Source organism: Cebus imitator, unplaced genomic scaffold, assembly GCF_001604975.1.
Source record: "Cebus imitator isolate Cc_AM_T3 unplaced genomic scaffold, Cebus_imitator-1.0 Scaffold74, whole genome shotgun sequence".
NCBI classification, from domain to species: Eukaryota; Metazoa; Chordata; class Mammalia; order Primates; family Cebidae; genus Cebus; species Cebus imitator.
Window position 1 is genome coordinate 434609 of NW_016107389.1, and position 20484 is coordinate 455092.

General features: G+C 34.0%; 1 protein-coding gene across 2 annotated transcripts in view; it reads right to left on the reverse strand.

Moving 5' to 3' along the window:
- Positions 1–9074: 9074 nt before the first annotated feature.
- SNX2 (sorting nexin 2) overlaps positions 9075–20484 on the reverse strand; it is a 50581-nt gene continuing 39171 nt past the window's right edge. The window contains exons 11-16 of one of the 2 annotated variants that reach the window (XM_017531849.1): positions 19395–19600; positions 12969–13112; positions 12506–12517; positions 11696–11776; positions 11512–11583; positions 9075–9580 (exon numbers count right to left, since the gene is read on the reverse strand). In XM_017531849.1, the coding sequence (XP_017387338.1) occupies positions 9530–9580; positions 11512–11583; positions 11696–11776; positions 12506–12517; positions 12969–13112; positions 19395–19600 (566 nt within the window). In that variant the 3' untranslated portion in view covers positions 9075–9529. The remainder of the gene's footprint in view (positions 9581–11511; positions 11584–11695; positions 11777–12505; positions 12518–12968; positions 13113–19394; positions 19601–20484) is intronic. The other variant, XM_017531850.2, reaches the window with a different exon arrangement.

A 20484-nucleotide genomic window follows, 5' to 3' on the forward strand; every position in this document is an offset into this window, starting at 1 on the left:
AAAAAAAAAAAGAAAAATAGACTTTTGATGTATTTGTTTTTAAAAACCTACTCTGTATATTTAGCAAAATGAGGGAATACATCAAGAAAGAGGAAACTGTGGGGTATAGAAAGCAAAGAATACAACCCAGGCGAAAAGCAAAGGAAATCTTTAGGATTACCACTGTGCAATCAGTTTAAAAAGGTAACCAATACATACTACAGCAACATGACTCAAGAAGCAGGCATTTTGCCATCTGTCTTCACAGTGTTTTCTGCTGTGTCTTCCTTTTAAATTAAAGGAACTACTGGAAACTATACTTCACCAACACAAGAAAATAAACCAAGAAAGAGGAGGGCCTGAGTCTCAGGATACAGGTAATACATGCCAGGAGAATGGTAAAGGCAATTCCAAATTGGAGAGCAAGAGAAGTCCAAGGATAATACTACAGCAAGCCCAGAGAGCACAGACCCAGAGAGAAGTCCCCAGGAGGGAGGGCTTGAAGGAAAACAGTTGAAGTGGCTAGATTACCCAGTGTGGGTGGGCTATGGGAAAATGTACTGAGACACAATGGGAAGACATGGGAAAAAATAGCAATAATACAAAAAGCACCAACCACAAGGAAAAAATCAAAGCATGTTTTACCTGAGGGAAAAAACAGCAAAGTAATAGAAAACAAGGAGAGGCTGAGACACTGTCACAACCAAGAGGAGCAGAAAGAGTCATGACAACTCAGGGTATCCTGGATGTGGTATCCTGGAAATGGTCCTGGAACAGACAAAACGCATTAAGCAAAAACAAAGGAAATCTGAGTAAACAACAGGCTTTAGCTAATAATAATGTCTCAGTATTTATTTATTTGTAGTAACAGATGTGCTATACTAACTGTTGATAGAAGAAACAGTCCAGGGTAAGAGAACTCTGTATGTACAACCTTGACATTTTTCTGTAAAACTGCTAAAAAATAAAGTTTATTTTTTAAAAAAGGAAGAAAATCACAATTAAATACACTTCAGCTTTGAGCTTTGAATAATATTTGTATAGGCACAATAATGCAAATACTGATTTAACAAAAAGATTGCAATGCAACTACATTGGAAGGGTGGGGAAGAAATGTGTAAAGCAGAGAGATGGCCGAGTGAGAGAACCAAACTCTTATTTACCATAAAAAAGATAAGTAGATAATGCCTAAAATTGATAATTGATAGCAGAATATGCCTATTATTTAGAAATGTGAAGGTATATTATAGCAGGAGGAACAGCTAAGATGAGAAAGAGGTTGTCTCTGAGTAAAAGGATTAGGAAAACAGGACATGTGGGACAGAGAACCATTGTTTATTATTTAGCCTTTTCTTTTTTTTCTTTCTTTCCAGACAGGGTCTCACTTTGTCATCCAGGGTGGAGTGCAGTAGCATGAACATGGCTCACTGCAGCTTCGACCTCCTAGGCGCAAGCAATCTTCCCAACCTCAGCCTACCTAATAGTTGGAATTACAGGTGTTAGCCACTATGCCCAGCTAATTTTTTTTTTTCTTTTGTAGAGACAGGGTTTTGCCATGTTGCTCAGGCTAGTCTCAAATCCTGAAGCTCAAGCCATCAGCCCAATTTGGCTTTTCAAAGTGCTGGGGTTATAGGCATGAGCCACCTCGCCCAGCTATTTAGCCTTTTCAGTGTTAGTTTTCAGATGTGTGCATGTACTAATTTGATAAACATCAACTTTAAAAAATCAAGAGGATGAAATAGATTTTAATGCATTGACAAAAAACCTGCCACGACATTGGCAAACTGAAAAGCAAATTCTAGGCCAGGTACAGTAGCTCACACCTGTAATCCCAGCGCTTTGGGAAGCCAAGGTGGGCAGATAACTGGAGATCAAGAGTTCGAGACCAGCCTGGCCAACATGGTGAAACCCCATCTCTACTATAGATACAAAGATTAGCCGGCTGTGGTGGCATGTGCCTGTAATCCCAGCTACTCAGGAGGCTCAGGCAGAATTGCCTGAACCCAGGAAATGGAGGTTGTAGTGAGCCGAGATCATGCCACTGCACTCCAGCCTGGGGGACAGAGCAAGACTCCATCTCAAAATAAAAAATAAATATTTAAAAAATAAATTCTAGGAATGCCACAGAAATAACCCTAATGGCATTACTAAGTACAGGTTGGTTGCTATATTGAAGTTTTTCTCTTTTCTAAAACGTGCCAATATACTAAAAATTAATGTCTTCATTTCTGAAATGAAGTCAAAGTAATTCCCTCCATTGACTACTTTCTGAATTCTTCTGTTCTCTGGTAGAAAATCTGCTTTTACTTCATCACATCAAAATTCTCCAATGTATGCTTGTCACCTCTCTCTTGCCTTCATTTCTCTCAATGCAACTTTCTCCCTAAATGTTCTCACAAACCCATCAACAATCCCCAATACTAAAAAAATTCTATCAGTTTTAGGTCCTACTTTCTGATGGCTGAAGAAATGGATATTTTCTTAGGTTGGCTTCACTGTACACTCACGATTTTCATTCCATTGAAAATTAGCACTCAATAGTCTTTTACTCATCCCTTTTTTTTCCTAATCATGTGCTATTCTTTTATGGCATCCAATCTTCTTTGGCCTTTCTCCTGACATTACTCCCTGATGACTTTCTTTGCCAAAATAAAAAATGTCCTGCTTGAACTCATACTTTTTTCATCTCCAAATATACCCTTTCTTCCCTTTCCTTTTGTGCAGAGTAAGAAATATCCCCACTTCTTTCTGAGGCTCTTTCCATCTACCTCACTTCTCCTTTCTTAGACATGTTTTACCCAGGATTTTGAAATTAGCATTCTGATTGCAAAATGGCTGGATAAATGAAATAAATGAAACTTGCCATTTTAATTACCATTTCCCTAAATTACCTCCTTTCCTACTTCCACTGCAGTGGTATAGGCCCTTAACCATCACTTGGTTGGTTGGCTTTAGCTCCATCGAATGTTCTTATAATTTTTTCACTCATCGTCTTTCTTCCATGATTTGCTATTTCTCCTGACTTACCACATATTCAAGGTTCTTACGTGTGTGGGTGAAAATGAACTTTTCTTCCCCACATTTGTATTTCATCCTTGGTTTCCAGGCTTCTTTAAAGGTTTTTCACATTTACTGACAACATCCATTTAACTATAGTAGAGTACCTCTGCAGTGGGTGAAGTTCTAAACTTTTGTTGGCTGAATACAAACTGATTTTGACTGCTTGCTTTCTTCCCCTCCACCTCTGATGCTCAGTCCAGGGCTCCCAGTGTGGCTCTCCCAGGGCATACTATTCTGGGAAGGACTGTTGGGTAAGCCTATTTAGACCCTTGTCAAGTATAAACTCATTGTTTTGAAGAAGGCCTAAAGACTGTTGAAATAATCAAAACGAGTGCTTTGTTTAGACAGAGATGTTTAAGTGTTCAGTAAACATTTGTTGTATATGATAGCTAATATTTTATTAAGCACTTGCTACTGCTAAGAAATTCACATTATCTTAATGTCCTTAAGAAGCATCTGAAGGGACATTTTCCATTATACAGATAAGGAAAGTAACTTTTAGAGATAAATAACTTGCTTAAAGTCAATATTGTAGGCTCTTGAGCCAAGATTCATACTGGTGGGCTGAATGTGTAACTGCATTCTTAATCACTCGATTACACTGTCTTGGCTGTAAAACACTAGTTACAATAAATAACAAGGGCATAGTCATTCCTGGAGACAAACTAGTCAAGGCAGTAATGCCAGGCAACTATAATGCAAATAGGTCTCCATAAGTGCAATCTAAAAGGAACAAAGCGTTATTGGAGACCTACTGAGAGATCACGAGACATTCCTTCTAGCTAGAGTACTTAAAAGGATGTGGACTTCAAATGTGGCTTTAAAGTTTAAGGAATGGACAAGATTTAAACAATTGTCATTAAAAGGGAAAGGTAGATCAGACAAGGGATGTCACTAACAAAGACATGAACCAGGAAGGAATAGAGCATGCTCATGAGACAGGAGCCTAATTTCATTAAAGCAAAAGGTGGGTGAATCTAAGGGATAAGAATCAAGACAGGAAAAATAGTTTGAGACGAAATTATTGTGAAGCAAGCATCTGGACTTCATCTGCAGACTGTAAGGAGTCTATGAAGATTTCTGAGCATAGTACCATGACAAGAGTTTTTTAGGAAGATCGATTTGGGAACAGGCTGTAGCACTGGTGTAGAGAGAGACTAACAGTTTTTTATAGGAGACTCAAGATAGTTCCAGTAAATGGTCACAAGATCTTGACCCTAAGGAGAGAGACGACAGAAATGAGAAGGGCAGAGATTTCCAAAGTAGAATCAACTCAAGTTGGTCCTAGTAAAACTATGACACCTAAGCAATATAACTCTAAAAAACATAAGCATTTGTCTGTTACAGAAGGCTGGGACATATTTAAAACTAAAATTTAGAATTAAGTTTGGTTTAAAAGCCTGTTGCATTCACACACACATTTCTACACACACAAATATACAAACACGCTGTATACACCTAAGTAGTGAGATTTGAAATGAAGATCTAGAAAATAAAATGTAGGTTAAAATCAAGATAACTCGAGACTGACTATGGAAGCAAAAAGAAGGCAATTTAGTTTTGTTAAATGTTGTCTGACTTAGTTTTTATTAAACAGTTACATGTATAAATTTAAAATAGAATTTTTTTTCTCAAAGTACTCTCTTAAAACGGTTTATCCCATTAATTGGCCTTAATAAGAAAATAATTTTCTGTGTATTAACAAGTGGGCATCTTCAACTTGATTGGCTTCAATACAAAGTTTCCATTTCACCCAGTTAAGAAATATTTAAAATCATTCAATCATTAGAGAATTTTTTAAAAGTAAGTGACAAGAAAGGAAGAAGAGCATTTTAAATTACTTCATATGCATTAACAAACTAGATAGTAAACTACAACTTCCCTATCTTCTACCATCTTCTCAGCATCTGAAGCAACATTTGGAAGAAATAAGTTCTCTGTATACCAAAAGATCTCCTAGAATTCTAAATGTTAATGATTAAAACAGGAATCTTGAAATGCTTATTATACATTTTCAAAGAATGTTCACATATGGTTCACACACAGATTTAACAGGAATAATCAGTTCAATCATGATTTAAGCCCTGAATCTCCTAGTTTAGTTGTAAAATTGAGAAGGTTGTTCTAGACAGGTTATAAACTTCCTTCAAGCAATACAGTGCTACAATTCATTAATTGTAGATATTGAACATCCACTACTTGCAAAACATTATGCTACAAGGTCTTGCACCTAAATTATACCTGCCCTCGAGAGCAACAACTAGGAGTCCCTTTTATGCAGCTTTGATTTCTTCACTGGGTTCAGGATGATAAATAAACTAGCTGTTGGACTTAACTCTCCATTTTCATTACCACAATAAACTCATTTCATTTGTACAATGAAAGTTGGAAAACTTAATTATATCTGGATAATAAAGAAAAAAAAAAGAGTACTAACAATGAAATAAAGGTACTTTTTGAGATTTATACATATAAAACAAGTTAAGTAGTTGAATAGGCATTGTCTAAACCTATGCTGTCCATTATCATAGCCACTAGTCAGCCACACTGGACAACTGATCACTTAAAATGCTGAATGGAGATGTAAAGAAAGTGTAACATATACATCAGATATCAGAAAAAAGAATGTAAATTCTCCCGTAACTTCAACATATTGGATGTATGTTAAAATATTTTGGAGCTACTGGATTAAGTATTAAAATTAATTTTTTTACTTTTTAAAATTTGGCTATAGAAAGTTTAATATATATATATATATATATATATATATATATATATATATGGCTCACATTATATTTCTATTGTTCTAAACTTTTAAGTACCTTCTCCACAGATTACCATGACCTCTCTTCATGGCCCTGATCACAAATGCAGGAAAATGAACTATTACTCACTTTCATCTTGTTGTACTTCCCTTTTATTGTTAGTTCCATGTCTGACCCATGATCTACTTTCATTGTTACTTGAAACCAAATCCTTCACCGTAGGAGTTTGGAATAATAATTATTTTATTCTGATTTTACATAAGGAAGTGTGTGTGTGAGTAGGCAGGGTGATTCTATTGGTGATTCCTTTCCAATACTTTGAAATAGACTGTGTCAATCACACATATAACTTACTTACACATTTCTTAACTAGTAAATATGAGATGAAAATGCTTAAGCCCCCGAGCCAGTGACTTAGAATTCCTTTTCGCAGGTGTTATTTTCCCACCTCACTACCAGTGACCTCCTTTCCTTTAAAACAAAATGACTTTGATCTACCTGCAGTCACTATTTTAGAATATCTGCTATTGCCCTGACTCTTTTTAACATGACTGCCCATGCAAGAAGCCATGACAAGAAGATTCAAGTAACATCCCTTATTTAAGGCAGAATAAGGTAAGTCCCTGTAATTCCCTTAGATATTAAAATTAAAAGTGTTTGTAAAGAAATGTGACTTTCCTTCTCTACTCGTCTGACTTCCTCCTTTCAAGAAAGCTGGTTATGTTAAAAGGCTTATTTCACAGTTAAAGCACTTAAAAAACAATTTATATGACAAAGAACGAAATTGCTTTTGCACCAGCCTTAATACAATGAACTTGGAAAACTTTACCAGATTTAGATAACAAAGAAAAGAAGTTTAAGGAGTAGCAACAATGAAACAAAGGTATTTTGAGACTAATATAATCTGTATAAAACAAGCTGAATACTTGAAAATAGTTGAGTAGAAAATACAATCAAGGAAATCTATGTGTTAGAGTCACATTTTTAAATACATTTTGTCTTGTTTTACTTAATAGTTCTTTGATCAGAACTGTTTTCCATATTTTCAATATTTATATTGAAGTTTGATATTTTAAAAATATTTTAAAGTAGAAAGGCACTTCAGGAATCAAGAGTTTTATGTACTTGTTTTATAGATAAGAGATTTAAGTGATATGCTCAAAGTCTTACAGCTACTAAGTGAAACGAGACTGAAAAATGTATTTTGATCCCAAGTTCATCTTGTTTCACGATATTATGCTGCCTTAGTCCTTTAACTTTTGCTCTCCTTAAAAAAAATTAAATTCAGACCTATCCAACAAAAAGATATTGTTGGCACTATTAATGTTCTTGTTTATTTATTTGGGATGAAAGCATTTTAGATATCTGAACAGAAGATTGATGGGTGGAGTGTTGAAATAATTAAATCCTGTTTAAATACTGGTATCAGAGGATCATAGAATACTTGAAATTTCCAACACACTCAACTTTTAGTAAATGTGGGCAAGGGAAATGAAGACTAGAATGTAGTAGAGTTTAATCAAGGCTGAAAATATTTATTATTTTACTTGGAGATACTGAGTATTCTAATGTACCACATCTAAATGGAAGATTTTAACAACATGAATAACTATCCCATGTGTAACTACACCTTTGTAAGTAATGTAACTGTGGCTATAACACTAGGACATCATTCTAGTGAAACTATTCCTAGTAAGCCTATCTTTTGCTCAATATTAATGGGGCAATAAGATAGCATCTTATATATATTACTATGAATTATTCATTTCTCAAAAGTATTCCCAGTAGAAGCAACAAAAGAAGATTGTACTATTTCTGCTTCAGTTCCTTCTTAAAAGGGCAAACTTTATTTTTCCCTGTTCAACTCATCATGTCTTAATTTTTTTTTTTTAGAGATAGGGTCTGTGTTGCCCAGGCTGGCTTTAGGGCAGTGGGTATTCACAGGCATGATCACTGCACACTACAGCCTCAAACTCCTGGAATCAAGAGATCCCCTTGCCTCAGCCTCCCGAGAAGCTGGGAATACCAGGCATGTGAGCCACTGTGCCTGGTCCATCAAGCCTTTATTATTAACCTATAATGTATCAGCCACTCTTCTGGGGTCTAGGAGTATAAATATGAGTAATAACTATAGAAAGCTTAACATTTCAACTAAAATAAGTAGAGGCAAACACAGGCTAAGGATACTTTGATATATAAATTGTATCCAGTGACTCACTAGAGAGGACTGAGTTACACATACCATATCTTGTTCCTCTGAAAGGGAGATGTGGTTGTTAAGATCAAGAAAAGAGGTGTTTGTAAGAATATTTTTTTAAAAAAACAAAAATAACTCTGATGCCAGTCATACCTTAAATTTTCTTTTCTTTTTTTTTGAGATGGATTTTCCCTCGTTTCCCAGGCTGCAATGTCACAATCTTGGCTCACTGTAATCTCCGCCTTCCTGGTTCAAGTGATTCTCCTGCCTCAGCCTCCCAAGTAGCTGGGACTACAGGCACACCTCACCATGCCTGACTAATTTTTCTATTTTTAATAGAGACAGGGTTTCACTATGTTGGCCAGGCTAGTCTTGAACTCCTACCTCAGGTGATCCACCCGCCTTAGCCTCCCAAAGTGTTGGGATTACAGGCGTGAGCCACTGCACCAGCCATAACTTAAATTTTTATCAGCATTAAGGATTAGATAACAGCTGTCTAGCACACAGAATTGGGTAAAAACATTGCCCGAGGCAAAGTAAATTTCACTTCAAATCTGTTTTGTGGTATGCTTGCTTATTCATCAAATAAATTTTAGCATGGTATCATTCCTTATCAACTCTGAGTACAGATGATATACTTTTAGTTTTAAAAGAAAACAAAAGACAAGGAATAAATTAAATATATGCAAAATACTACATTTTGAAGATAACAAGAGAAGATGAACAAAATCCTTGGGACTTGTAACCAAAGTATATAAACACATTTTTTCCTAATTCTTAAATTGGGCACTTGTAATATGGATGGTTAAAAACAAGCAATGACAATTATTCTCTTCTTTACCTAAGACAATCATGAGACAAATGTTCTTTGATTTATGATGGTTTCATAAGAAAACTTAAGCTTCATTTAGTCATTCAACAATATGAGTTCAGCTTTTTTTGTCAATTAAAATAATTAAGGAATCATAGCATCACTTATATACATACATCTAGAAGAAAAAGTTTCTTCTTACTAAAAATGCTTGGAAAAGATTCCTAATATGTTTAAATACCCAAATAATTTGTTACTAGTATTTCACAAGGAATATCATTTTATTACTGTAATCACAAAATCATAATTTCTGTACAGGAATGTATAAGTGAACATTTATCAGTGCATTGATAATTCACTTCATAAAGAGGATAAACATACTACAGAACATATTGTAAAGAAAAAAATTGTAATATTTTCTGGTCTTGCAGTGCACTTTTTAGTGCAAGTATTTGAGACACAATAGTGTTCAATTCAGCAAAATATTGCAGAATGTCATGCCACAGTCCACTTATTTCAAAGAGGGTCAGGACATGCAGCTTGTAATAAAATGTCAGAGTGTGTGTGTGTATGTGTGTATGTGTGTGTGTATATAAAACCACGTGTAATTCATAAAATATATAGTGGTTTATTTAGATGGTTTTAAACGATTTCACTGTGGAATTCAGCATAACTGGAACAACATCCAAGGTCTTCTTAACAGCAACAGTCTTATTGCTAGGCAATGGCTTTGGCTTCAGGTAGGAATGCTTCCCAATATTTTATCAGCTGTGAATGATAATTAAAATACGTTATTATCTTTTTGCCATTTATATGCATATAACCTGTACAACATTAAAAAAAAAATTCTATATAGGCCAGGCAGGGTGGCTCACATCTGTAATCCCAGCACTTTGGGAGGCCAAGGTAGGTGGGTCACCTGAGGTCAGGAGTTCGAGACCAGCCTGGCCAACATGGTGAAACCCCGTTTCTACTAAAAATACAAAAATTAGCTGGGCAATGTGACATGTGCCTGTAATCCCAGCTACTTGGGAGGCTGAGATAGGAGAATCACTTGAACCCAGGAGGTGGAGGTTGCAGTGAGCCAAGATCACGCCACTGTACTCCAGCCTGGACCACAGAGCAAGATTCCATCTCAAAAAAAACCAAACGAAAACAAAAACAAAATTAAAACTATGCAAATCACTAACTAACAATAACTAATATTTACTAATGTCTGTTTTTTTTTTTTTTTTTCAGACAGAGTTTCATTCTTGTTGCCCAGGCTAGAGTGCAATGATGTGATGGAGGCTCACTGCAACCTCCAATTCCTGGGTTCAGGCAATTCTCCTGCCTCAGCTTCCCAAGTAGCTAGGATTACAGGCACGTGCCACCATGCCCAGCTATGTTTTTTGTATTTTTAGTAGAGACGAGGTTTCTCCATGTTGGCCAGGCTGGTCTCGAACTCCTGACCTCAGGCGATCCACCCACCTCGGCCTCCCAAAGTACTGGGATTACAGGCGTGAGCTGCTGCGCCCTGCCAATGTCTGGTTCTTAAAGAAATCATTTTAACTTCCTTATCTGAAGTCTGTCAATATATTTCATAAATTATTTAAAACATTAATTACTCCTAATTTTAGTTTTTGATGTAAAATAATAGAATTTTTAAAATGTACAATTTTTTGATTTATGCAAAATTTTACATAGAACAGTGTTACCATATATTAAAGATTACCTTACATAATACAACTACAATGACCTTTTCCAGCATAAAGTGATAAGATTTCCCAAATCAGAGCATATGGACATTTTATGTTGTTGCTAGACAAGAAGAATGGGATACAAGGAAGAAGAAAAGAAAATACTGAACAAGAAAAAAAAAAGGATTGGATAGAATTAGCTGTCAGTCTTCCTTGAGTAGTCCAGAGAACAGACTGAAATATAAACTGAAGTCATGTTTAAAACAATTCCTTTAAAAAATAAGCTTAATGACTTATTTTCATATTTAAAAAAATCTAACTTTATGAACTGTTTAAATAAAAACTAAAGATAATTTGAAGACATCTTACCGCTTAATTCAAAAACAACCTATTATATTTTATACAAACAACATTCTAGATCCACATATTTTAAAATGAGAAGAAAAAATCTTTCTATTCAAGATATTAAATTACTTGACCTGTTACTCCAATTTTACATTAAAATATATAGAAACATTTTCTGTGATTATCTTTTTATTTAACTTACCATTAAAATTCATGGTAAAGGAGACAGATGCCACTTGCAGCATTCAACCACCAACTACCCCAAACAAAGTAAAGCAAAAATGAAAACAGTACATTTTTTTTTAATTCTGAAAAAGTATTTAAGTTCTATCTGTTATGGAAGAGAAGAACTTACTATTGAGAATATACTCAAACAGGTCTGACCAACAAGGAAACAAACTAGAAAAGACAGTGAAAGGGGAAAGTTGCCCATGAGGTTTCTGATGGCCTAAAATTGGGAAAACTGTATCTCTGCCTCAGCATGTAGCAGAGGCAAAAAGAACCTAAGACAGTTTCCAATTAATTTATCCTTTTTTCCTTTATCATCACTGGCTTTCTGTCTTCCATTTCTTATTCTTGAGTTTAAAAGCCCAGTTCATTAATCATCTTTTTAAAATAAAAAAATACAGCAAAAACAAATTCTAGAAGTTTAAGTTACACACAAAAATGGCTTACCTGCTGTTGTGTTTGTACTAATGATTCTAAGTACTTGATGATAACAGTTTTAAAATCCTTCACTCGTTCTTTCTGTTGAAGTACATTTTAAAAAGTCCGTTAGTAGAAAACTAAATTTAATTTTACCACAAAATTGCAGCAAAATGTGACCATGTTAAGAAAAATGGAAAATTATTATACATGCCTCAAATCTTCCCACTTCTTTTCGAATCGTTTTAGAGATCTGTTCAAAATCTCTTTCCCCTTGTTGCACTTTCGCCTCCCACTAATAAAAACAAACAAATATTTTATGCTTAGCTCAAAAAAAAGTACAGTACTGTCATGACCACTTACTTTATTTAATCACAATGCCTCAAAAACCTGAGAAAGCTCAACATGGCAAAGCACAATTTAGCATCAACAGAAATAATATTTAACTTTTGACTAATAGAAATGCATGTTAGCTTAATTTCCATTACTATTCCGCAGCCAAATTTACCCAATATTAAGATATTTCAATACTGTACTTAATAAACTACAATGTCCAAAGCTTAATTAAATATAACTAAGAGGAAAGATTTTGGGCATAAAATGCACCACAAAATAATGATCAGCGTGATTTTCTTAATTACTTTTTTGTATCAGTAATTATTTCAGAATATATCACTACTGTTAAATCCAAGGATATGTGTTCATCAAAATTTATATGCTGATGGAAATACTTTAAATTAGGAAAATTACGTAACAAACATTTAAAAAACGTTTTTGTAATGGTATAATGACCAGAATTTAAAAAAAAATGTGGAATTATGGTGTACTGAAGACCATCAATAAATATTAAATTCAGTACAGAAACAACAAAATGTTGTGATTAGTGAACAATGGAACAACTAAAATAACTGAAGATTTAAGCAATGAAATGGTATTTTTCCCACTATGTAACCAAAACACTGACTGGTACATACTCTTCAAAGAGCAGGTACATTTATTTTTAGTAATATAAAGGTTGTCCTACCTCTTCAATTTCCTTATTGAAGCATGGTAAGAAAAGTGTATAAATTATAATAAACTTATAAAAATTCACTAAAATACCATATATAATACATATATATGGGGGATAATGTTGCCTGGACAGCTAAATGTGGGATAAATCTAGCTCCAAAACCATTTTTAGACACAAAATAATTATCTGAATTATTAACCATCTAATAAGAATTGTGTAATCATTAATGTAAAGGTTAATTTTAGGTGTTTTCCTGTATGTTTCTTTATCAATTCCATAATCACATGGAGGTAGTAACAAAGGGCTCTGGAGATTTTAATAATGATCAAAATTTTAAAGTAATTCTAACACAGTTCATAAAAATATGCAAAAATAGCCACATGTTGAATGGTTTAGAAAAAAATTATGAAAAATTATGTATATATGAATGACTCATGAAAAACTTAAGTAAAGAGATAAAGCATTTAGTAATCACCTCTCTTATTTCATTTTTAGCTTGCTGTATTTTATCTGGTTTGTTAGCAATCATTATTTTTGCCTCAGCTTCACGTTTTTTGAGCAAAGTAATTTGAGCATCTTCCCATTTCTGCCAGCACTTCATTCGATGGTCAAACACACCCTATAAATGAATGACATAATGCTACTAAGTAAGAGTAACATTTAAAATACTTTCATAACACTAGAAGTGTTGTAATACAGAAAGCAATAAAACCAAGTATTTAAGTGCTACTTTAAGATACTGAAAATAAGCATGCCAATATCAAAGAAAATAATTTCCATATTCACTTGCTTAAAACAAAAAACCCTGTCACTGGATGAAACATGAACACTCAGAATAAAAAACTACATTCAAAATCCATTTCGTCACTAGCCTTTAGGCTTTAAATGTGGTTTAATAAGATTTCTAACAGAGTTTTATGCTTTGAAGAAAGATGTCTTTAACAGGAAAATACTAGTGTCATATCTACACTGGAAATTTTCCTGCTAAATAATATTAGAAGCATATTAAGTGTTAGAAACATGTCTGAAACTGAAAAGACAAAATGGGAAACACTCATAAGATATGCGGTAGAAAAAATTACCATAGCAAATAAAAGGAAAAGCAATCAAAAAGTAAAATATATCAAAATGAAAAAAAGACAGTCTTACACAAGATGAAAAGGGCAAAAGATGAAAAGATGACTATATATATTATGTATACACTGCAGAACTAAAGAAGAAATAGACAAAAAGATCTTAATACAGTAAGTCAACAAAATCCATGACTTTTCTCAAGGAGTCTGGCAGAGGAAGAGCAAGTGAATAGAGAAAAGAAATGAAATATGGACAAATTAGAGTAACTAATAGTCTCATGAGAAAACATCATAGATAGGATGGGAGAACCCACTAAGAATCCCCTTTCTGGCTTGATGAGAAATATTACAATTATTTTAGTAATTACTAATCAAACATTCATGAAATAAACAATAAATTGGGTGAATCAGGAAGCACTAAACCAGAGTTATTTTAATTTATTCCAAATAAAAAAGTTTTTGAACCATGACGCAGTAAAAACTACATGTTCCTATAGAGATCTGCTGAAGATAAAAATATGCAGATAGCGTATGTTTTTTAAAAGCAGGCTTTGGAGAAAATCGAATTTTGTTCTACTATTAATTTTGTCACTGTATGACCACGGGTAAATTCACTGAACTTCTCCAAGCTATAATGCTCCCAAATATAAGAGATGGGAAATGATGTCTACATTTATGGATTAGAAATAACATGACGAGGATATTATTGCATAGTGACTTAACCTAGTGTATGCTTAATAATCAGTAAATACAGCTATTGTGGATTACTTCTAAATAACATACACATGTAAATGTAGTTATAAACTGTTAAGCTTTCTATTAAAAGTACAAAGGATAGCTCAGTATTATGGAAAAAATGTATAATTAAACAGCATTTATATCATATGACAATTTTTAAAAATGTGATAACATTAAAAAATCCAGTCAACCAGAAACCAAAGTATTTTTCCTATTTTTCCAAAAGAATTCTTACAGGTTGCGAACATTTTAAATTAACCAGGACAACAGATATCCAGGGCAAACTGGCAAGTCAAAGCACTGTACCTTTGGGTATTTAAATCCACTTTGCTATATTTAATTTATCTCAGATAATTTCTCCTTATATTAGTAAGTAAATCTTACCGTCCCCTTTGTCTGCTTTTCTTTTTTAATTTATTTTTATTTTTATTTTACTTTATTTTATTTTTTTGAGACGGAGTTTCACTCATGTTACCCAGGCTGGAGTGCAATGGTGCGATCTCGGCTCACCGCAACCTCCGTCTCCTGGGTTCAGGCAATTCTCCTGCCTCAGCCTCCTGAGTAGTTGGGATTACAGGCACGCACCACCATGCCCAGCTAATGTTTTGTATTTTTAGTAGAGACGGGGTTTCACCGTGTTGACCAGGATGGTCTTGATCTCTTGACCTCGTGATCCACCTGCCTTGGCCTCCCAAAGTGCTGGGATTACAGGCTTGAGCCACCGCGCCTGGCCTATTTTTTATTTTTTTAAAGATGGGGTTTCACCACGATGGCTAGGCTGGTCTTGAACTCGTGACCTCAGGTGATCCACCCACCTTGACCTCCCAAAGTGCTAGGACTACAGGCATGAGCCACCACTCTGCTTTTCTTGTATTTAAAAGACCACATTTTTTCCTAAAACATCCCTTGTTATAAATTAACTTTGCTTTAGTCTAATTTAAGCTAAAATCCAAAAGTAACACATCTAACACAAACAAATTGAGAAAAAGTAACTATCATTTAAAACAGCAGTGTTCAATCCTTTGGCTTCCCTGGGCCACACTGCAAGAATTGTCTTGGATCAAGCATAAAATATACTAACAACAGGTGATGAGCTTCAAAAAAAGAAAAGAAAAGAAAAAGAAAAAGAAAAAAAATTATATATATTTATATATATATATATATATATATGTATGTATATAAAATCTCATGACATTTTAATAAAGTTTATGAATTTGTGTTGGGCTGCATTCAAAGCTGTCCTGGGCTGCGTATTGAACAGGCTTGATTTGAGACAAACAATCCCTCTCACCTCTGACACACACACACACACACTCCCATGCACACAACCAACCAAAAAGTAATTTAAGATTTTAGGCCTAGTCTTGCTTTAGGGGAACAGGGCCATATCTGTTCATTTCTGAATTCCTCTGTTCAATAACAATTTAATTCCTTAAATTATGTACCAATACTGAGAAAAAGCTAAAGAACATGCCCTTTAATTCAATATTTGCTTACATTCTTAATGTATATCAACTGGCTTTTTCATTGACATGCTAAATCTAAACTAATTTGGTCCCTGTCCAATTTATTATCTAATAGTATTCCAGAACCAGGACATGTTTATTGTGGTACAGATGCAGGAGCTATGATAAAGGTAAGAATACTAAAGTCAGGTTATTTCAGGAAAAAAAAAAATCTTAAATATACAAATTAACTTTTTCCTCGTTTTCTTACCTTTGTAACAAAATAATAGAAAATAAAAGAAAAAAAGAACCAGCACCACAGTCAAACTTCTAACAATTAATTAAATCAATTAAATTGTAGCAATGCCCCTTGTATGCCAAGATACTAATCTACTCTAGTAGAATCATTTGAAGAGGGATAAGTTTACACTGATCATCCATGTAGGACCTCCATTCCCCTGCCAATTTATGGCATACACTTGTATGCAAGCTGGTCTAGGTTAGGTTAGATTGCAGATGTCTAATAATTTTCTTGGCCCATTAGGAAATTTGATGCTACAATTTTAATTGTTACCATATTCTAATTCAGTTAATCCAAAAATATGCTGTCCAGCTTCACGGAGTTCTGAAGAGGTGCTGAGTATTTACAGCCAAACAATAAAGCATTTAAACCCTTTGGGGAGCCTATCTTTTAGTTAAAAAAAATTTTTTTAATATGTTTTATAAATTGGAATCCCCTACAAAAATTACTTATAAAGAGTTCTAGTGCTAAAAACATTAAGAACCATTGCCCTCAATCTCTGACCCTATTTTAGTGGTTCACAGAAGCCCAATACATGACAATGCTTATAAGGATACAGCCAAAACCTGTAGTTCTAAATTTCAGAGGCCATGTACTGTACAAAAGAGGAAAACAGGAGTTTCCTGACAGAAAGCCAGGCTTAGGCAATATTTTGAAATGGGTAAAATTTAGCTTTTTCTTTTGTGTTCTAATTCCTGATGTTCTCTGCTCCCAACAATGGCTCTATATTAATCCCCAAAGTACTCTTAACTTGCAGAATTATCATCAGAAAAGTACTCTCGATAGGGATGAAACTAAAGGTTATTAATATTAAGCAGCTATTAGATAATAAGCAAACAAAAATGGGGCAAAGTTCTTGAACAGTTCATTCACAGAAAAAGAAATGTAAATGGCTTATCATTTGTAAAGATACCTTGATTCACACTAAGTAAATGATAGCTTATCAAAAAAAAAAACAAAAAAAAAAACCCTTCATTCTTGGGTGGTAGTAAAAAGAAACACGTACTGGTTAAGGCACAAAGTAAAATCTCTTTGAACAGTAATTTGGCAATACTGAAATTTAAAATGCTTATAACCTTTGGTCAGCAATTCTACTTATAGAATCTTTATGACCAAAGAGTTATCAAAATACTTGATTTTTTTAAAGACTAGACTATAATTCAAGGAACACCTAAATGTTATATGATGGAATGCTATACAACCATTAAAAAGACATCTACCTATGTTGATAGGGAGACTGCTCTAATAAGTGGGGTGGGTGAAAAGGCAGACAAAGAACAGTACACACAGTGTATTCCTTTTTGAGAAAGGAAGGGAGGGAGAAAAAGGGGACGGAAGGAATAAACAGACAGAAAGAGGGAGAGAATTAGTTTTAGGTATATGTATAGCTAATTCTGTAAAGACACACAAGAATCTAATAGTTTATGACTGAGGTCAGAGACTACAGGTCTTAGTTCTGCAGGGAAATTTACCTTGCTGGGCTATTAAAACTGTCATGTACATGCATTATTTTTTCAAATACAAATAAATTAGTTTAAAACAGAGAATAAGACAAAAATGAAAACCATAAAAATTACCTGTCACCTCCTTCCATAATATTTCAATTACTTTGTGCAGCTGACCTAAGCTACATTTCAGTAGAAACCAATCTTAAAGAGCTTAATTTACCTAAAGGCAACTTGACCACAGCTCTTTAACTCTTTCAGTCAATGAATCATTAATTCAGTATTTCCCCAAATGTGTTCCATGTATGTGAATAGATATTTAGTGGAAAATAATTCTTGTTCATATGAATTTAGAAGCCTCTGGATTAAAATTTATTTTCTTTTTCATTCTTAGCTAGTTCTGAGCTTTTAAAACGCATTCTGAATCTCGCAAACAGGGATACTGTATATATATGTAACTTCCCAAACTTAGCTAACTGTAATCCATCTTTTGGTGCCAGTGTTCTATAGAAAATATTTTGGAAAACATTAATATAACTGTAATTTCATGAAATATAATAATATAGCAAAAAGACTTAGGGTATGAGGAAAGCTGTTTCTGAGGGATCAGTATCCATTACACAGGCAGGCCATCAGTGCCAGGGGGTCTCTTTCCAGGCTAGCTCTTATTACCAGGTATGTACTCTTACAGACACTGCCCAACCTCCCTTTTTTGAGTCACTGGTTTTTTGGAAGTGTCACACTTTTTTATAACAGTTCTCATGATATTGGGAGCTCTGGTAAGAAGTGAGAGTAGGTGGAACAAGTCTGTAAACTAGATCTCCACACATCACAAGCTGCCTGTATATAATGAAGTATACTCTGACAACTGCTATCTACATTAACATTTCTAAATATTGAAAAATTACCAACAGCACAAGGAATAACATTTAGAACATTAAATACAAGTAAAATTGGCAATTTTATCAAATAAGTAAAAGCACCATTCCAAATTGCTAAGAATGCTCTAGTAATAAATGTCACCAGTAGCTTGAGAACAGAACCATCAATAAATATGCTCATCGCAGATGAGTACTAACTTGATCACAGACTTTAGCTGAAAAAATTTTGCATAAGAAAGAAACAAGGTCTCATTAACTTTCTAGATGTTTAAATTCAAGGTAAAAGGTAAATACCCAGTACCCCCCCAAACCCCATAACTAATATCTATAACAATAATTCAAAGATCTTAAAGTATCTTCTGAAACATGATATATGGAGTAATGTTCAGTTTAGTTTAACTGTCTGAATACTGGAGATATCTGTAGAATACTAATTTTTATTAACTGGATTACTTCCTCAACCATTCAGAAATTGGACTATTATATTTAAGTATTACCATTCAATAACACAATTTATGATCTAATAGAGTCCCATCTCATCTATAAACACATGGCGACTACACATTTGAGTATACAAACAGAAAGTCTTATTACATCCAAATTCATGATAAAGTCCCAATTAAACATATTCACTGCTATGATCATTTCTGGTTTTATCCCACTCATTACACAGTCAGCTTTACTAACAATTATAGAGTCCAGTGAGTAGTCTCAGTTCGTGTTAGAATGAGCAAATGAATGCTATCAGTTAGTTACAAACTTGTATAAGCAAATACATGAGTAAATGTGTAATGTTTTCTATCTTATCTATCATTCCTTAGACCTGTTAAAAACATTAATTCTGTCTATTGTACTGTGCAAGTCATAGGGAGGAAAGTATTAGGTTATGGATACTTATCTTGAAGCCATTTTATTTGTGCTAGTGTATGAGGAGTTTAGACAAATACATAACTAATAGGAAACAAAATACTTTTTAAAGCACATGAGAAAAGTGAGAAGAATGTAAGAAAGGGCTTACTTTCACTGCAGCAATAAGACGAATGTAGTCACTAAGTAGTTCTGAGAACATATAAAAGTCAGCAAAAGCTTGTTCTTGATGTAACTGGTCTATCTTCTCTTCAACCTCTGCAAGCTGAGACAAAGCTCTAGATAAAGCAGTATGATCCTCAGAATTACCTAACATGGCAGCACTTTTAGCAAAGGCAGCTGTGTTGGCTGAAAGTTCTGAAATAAAAAAAGTTTGTACTTTTAGTGTTCATTAGTAAAATCTAAAAATATTGTATTGATTTTTCAACTTTTCTGTAAATTTTACCTATTCACAAGTTGCTCAAATAATATTATAAATTAATTAACATGAAACAATTAGACATTAAAATGCCTCAGGCATAAATGCCAAGTGCTCTGAGATCTACTGAAAACTAAGACAAATCACTGCTTATTTTCCAAGCGGATGAACTATGTTTAAATCATTTAATATAAAAATCTGCCTCTTCTTTATTCTCCCACAGTGTCTGATGTTTCTCTGTTCATTCTGAAAAATGAAATTTATTTTTAATATGAGAAGCACTGGCAATACTCACAACTGATTTATACATTTCTGGCCTTTAAACATTTGTCATTGAAAATAATGTCTGTAATTTTTAATGAGAATATTATTTAGCTAATGGAACAAAGGTAAAATTATACATACAATTAACATAAATTTTATTGTCTTTTTCCTTTGCTGTATAACAATGCTCAGTAAAATATTAGAATTTCTAAAAAGATTTAGAATGTGATCATTTCAGATATTTCAAATAAAGAAAAGATGTTTACAGGCTGAATACTATCCACAACCAACAATTACATTGCCTGGAAATTGCTCTGTTGCTCTACGTTATGCAAAGTTCTCCAAAAGAGCCATAAAGCCCATTCCTTAAGAGATATATAATTCAGGCCGGGCGTGGTGGCTCAAGCCTGTAATCCCAGCACTTTGGGAGGCCGAGGCGGGTGGATCACAAGGTCAAGAGATTGAGACCATCCTGGTCAACACGGTGAAACCCCGTCTCTACTAAAAACTACAAAAAATTAGCTGGGCATGGTGGCACGTGCCTGTAATCCCAGCTACT